General features: G+C 33.1%; 1 protein-coding gene across 1 annotated transcript; it reads right to left on the bottom strand.

Moving 5' to 3' along the window:
- Positions 1-591: 591 nt before the first annotated feature.
- On the bottom strand, positions 592-3,413 carry LOC132033695 (purine permease 3-like). The gene is made up of 2 exons (XM_059423743.1): positions 2,601-3,413; positions 592-1,135 (listed from the first exon to the last, which is right to left on the bottom strand). The coding sequence occupies exons 1-2, from the start codon at positions 3,396-3,398 to the stop codon at positions 764-766; spliced, it is 1,170 nt and encodes a 389-aa protein (XP_059279726.1). The 5' UTR covers positions 3,399-3,413; the 3' UTR covers positions 592-763.
- Between the last annotated feature and the right edge of the window lie 508 nt (positions 3,414-3,921).

Here is a 3,921-nt window from a genome sequence, read left to right as displayed (position 1 = left end):
GTTTCTTGTACTCTACCCGAAACCCTAGCTCATGTCTATATAAAGGGACACATATCCCCTTGAAAAGACATCTCGAATATCCAATAAAATCCAGGATATTCACAAAAAGAGATCAAGATATATCTCGAATGTAGGCATATCTCGAATATCTCATAAATTCATGGGTATTCACAAAGAGATCTAGACATCAAATATTGTCTTTCCACTCGAAATACCGAAGCTGCCCAGCGTTCTTGGAGATAAAATACATCTCAAGGAGATCCAAATCATCCTACTTTCGAGAAATACGCTACTAGCAGACCTCGAACAACGAAAAAAATAGGAGAAAAGAATCAAGGTATAAACAAAATTGTATCCGCACTGTTTATTATAAAATATTCCTATTTTGTCATATTTTATTTGTTATTGCAGTTTTTTTTTTCATACATCAAAATTTGTTGCGCATGCAAGCTACATATATTCAATTTCGGCTTCAAATACACTTCTTCCATCTTCAACTCAAGTATTGTCCAACACCTACTTAGACGTGCTTTTACTAACAAAACTGAACTCTTTGCTTTTATGTTTTCTCATGCTTCATGGCACTTTGCGTTGCAGAGGGAAAAAGGTAGTCGGTAGCTCATATTAAACACGTTTGTGTATTTGGTAATTGTGGGTAACCAATAAATTCTAGAGTTTTATCTTTTGAAAACAGAATTTTGCATCTGTCGTTTGCACACAATAATTTCATATAATAAAAGAAACTAAATGGGCCATAACTCTGCTACACAACATGTGCCGTTTGGTCCATATCTAATTGTTGGGATATTTGGCTCTCGGTTTTCTTCAGCTTCATCTTCTTCTCCTTCTTACTTTGCACATATTCACCATAAAAGTACGAAACAAATCCCCATAGAGCTAAGAAAATAGCAACTCCTTTTTCAGCTTGAAATTTTTCGTGGAATAAAATTACAGCTAAGACTTCAGTAACAGGAAGTAAGAAAGCGCCTATAATTCCAGAGAGCAAAGACGAAGAATAAAAGATTACTCCAACTAATCCCAATAGCGCAAATTGCCATATAATGGCACACCATACTAGTACCATATAGTACTTAACTTCTCCAATGGCATAATGACTTGCTTCCCTTGGAATCGCCTGTCAAAATCAGTCGTTAATATGTTTTGGCTATTATTGATTCTTCTTATCCAAGTTGAACAAATTAACTTTATGCATGGTATAGAATAGCTTAAGCAAAGAAAAGTAAGTAGAATAGAGAGCACAGACCAAATGAATTTGTTCTATTGTTATGTTTGACAAGAAAGTATACGTACACTAATATAATTTATTTTTTCTCCTTTTTATAACTTTTTCCTAGTGCAAGTATCCAAATGTTGGGATTAGCTTTCTAATATTGTTTCTTGCCTTTTTGCAACTTTATTGGCAAAAAAAGAGGAATTCTTGCAATCGATGTTGATGTATAACAGCATAGAAGTTAGACGCGCCATCTGCATTGCATATCGAGTGTATGCAAGAGAAACTACATAGAAACAGAATTACTTTCTGAAATAAAATTTTATTTAACTTTAAAATATTTTTCCTTTATAGGTTATCCCCTAATAAAGAAGCTAAGAATGAAGGTATTAGAGGTTATCTTCAATGTGATGTAAACAAATCCAATTTTAGATGTTCGGCGGTAGGTCGATATCATTTTCAAACATTATTGCGTATGAGGACAAATAATTGCTATGAGGAAACGCAAAAAGTCTAGACAATACAAGAAAGAGTAGACAATAATGGTAAAATATTGGATTTATCAAAAATAGCTTTCTTATTTTAAGTGGAAGATTTTGATTTTTACACAAAATTAGTGAGGAATATGATTATGACCCGAGAAATAACTGCCACGAGGAGAAATACATAAGTCCTTTTATGTCTCTGTAACGAGGGTAAACAAGTCTATTACTACGAAATCAACTCGAGAAAATACAGGAGATTCTATCTTTATTTTAATCTACAGATAAAACAAGACTATATAGAAAGCTGGAAAAGGTAAGGCTTGCCAGACATAACATGGGCTGATCTATACTCGAGTTTTTAAAATGCGAATTTTGTTTTTAAAAGGTTAAACATTAATGTCCAAATTAAGACAAAATAAAATTTGATATTCATATTCAAAACACTTTCATTCTTCTTAAACAAATAAATAAATATTATCTTTCCAATTTAATTTATATGAATCTATTTGATTGATTGAGCATGAAATTTATTAGACTTTCGAGATTCATGGCTCAAATGTGTTCTAATAATACTCTGAAAAGATGAAATAGAAACTTAAGTTTAAAGTTAGGTCGGCGAAGGCCCTGCCGTGTAAATATTTTAAAGGCAAGAAACGTGGTTGATTGCGATTGGTCTAAATATTAACCAGACAAACTGCCGTCTCTTCTCTCGTTGGATGGATCTGACAGTGAGAGCAAAACCAAAAATAGGACGGAGTAAATGACACTCAAAATGATTGAAAATGAAGTTAATTTCAAAACCAGATAAGGAAATCATTTTTTTCTGATATAGTAAACGTTATGCTACAATTAATCAACTCAGTGAAGAAATTAAAGAACATTACCTGGAAATCCTTGTTAATAATCATTCCAACAGTGCAAAACACAGTAGCAGAAACACCAATAACCATCTGAATCTCCAACACAGTAGTATACGTAACAGCTCTCTTAGCCTTCATATAAATCAACTCAATTAACGGCAACATTAACCCATAAAACACTGCACCAATAAACGTCATAACAAACCCCAACACATAATCCTTTGCAGACTCACCCTCAGGTCTATCACCATTAGCTCTTAAAGCTAACGTGGCAGCACCAGCAATCAACAAAACCACTGAATTCGTCGAATACGCTGTTAATTTCTGCTTAACAATAAGCACTGCAAATAACGCAGTAAACGCTAGTTGAGTTGCGTTAATTAAAGTTGAAGTTGAAACAGGTAATTTAGCTGGGCCCCATGAGTTTAAATAACCGTCAAGACCAGCGATTATTCCGACACCAGCCGATGATATCAACTCTTGTCGTGTTATAAAGACGATTTTAGCCTCAGGTCCTTCGATTTTCCTTCGTTGAAAGTAAGCCAGGGCTAGGGGTATTAATATAATTGGACAACCAACTGTTTGTAACATACTGGGTATCCAAATTCGTTGACCACCATGAATAAAGTAGAGACGAGAGATTAAAGGGCCACCACAGTTGCCTACTGAGAGGAGCATTATGTTGAAGATTAGTAGGATAAGTTTCTTCATTTTTGAGATGTTTGTTGTGTGTTTTGGGTTTCTTGTGTTTCCAGCTTTTTTTTTTTTGCTTATGTTAGATCTATAATTGTGGGAAGGGGAGGTCCATGGTTGACCTTTCATAACAATCGTAAAATATTCCCCAAACCCACGATTAATGCCGTTTTAATAACAGGTTAAATCTCGAGTATTTTTCCTTTTGCGTCATTTTTTATTATGAATTTTTTACTATATTACTATTATATCACTTTCTCTGTCTCAATTGATGTGGTACCGTTGGATTCCGAGAGTCAAACTTTTAAATTTTAATCGCGAATTCAGATATGAAGTCTTTAAAGTTTTTAAAATAAAAATAACATATCCGGAAATTACGTAAAAGTATATAAATTAAAATAACTGACAAATTAAATCGGATTATTTAGAAGGCATATGAAAAAATTATGGTAAAAATCATTTGACCTCTCAAATTGAAATAATATCACATATATTGAAGCAAAAATGTTAAGTACTTATTATAGGCACGAGTGAAATATAAGTAGGCGTAAGGTCATCCCAAAATTATATACATAAATTTTTTATATACATATAAATTATTGAATCCCTTAATATGAGTAATTATGCTAATATACTGACAAAGATGGTTGAA

This window comes from Lycium ferocissimum, chromosome 10 (assembly GCF_029784015.1).
Source record: "Lycium ferocissimum isolate CSIRO_LF1 chromosome 10, AGI_CSIRO_Lferr_CH_V1, whole genome shotgun sequence".
Taxonomy (NCBI): domain Eukaryota; kingdom Viridiplantae; phylum Streptophyta; class Magnoliopsida; order Solanales; family Solanaceae; genus Lycium; species Lycium ferocissimum.
This window is presented reverse-complemented; position numbering and strand designations above follow the sequence as displayed.

Coding starts and splice junctions, on each gene's coding strand:
- LOC132033695 (XM_059423743.1), bottom strand. CDS start 3,398: ATGAAAGGTCAACCATGGACCTCCCCTTCCCACAATTATAGATCTAAC. Junction 1,136..2,600: donor TTATTAACAAGGATTTCCAG/GTAATGTTCTTT, acceptor TGATTTTGACAG/GCGATTCCAAGGGAAGCAAG.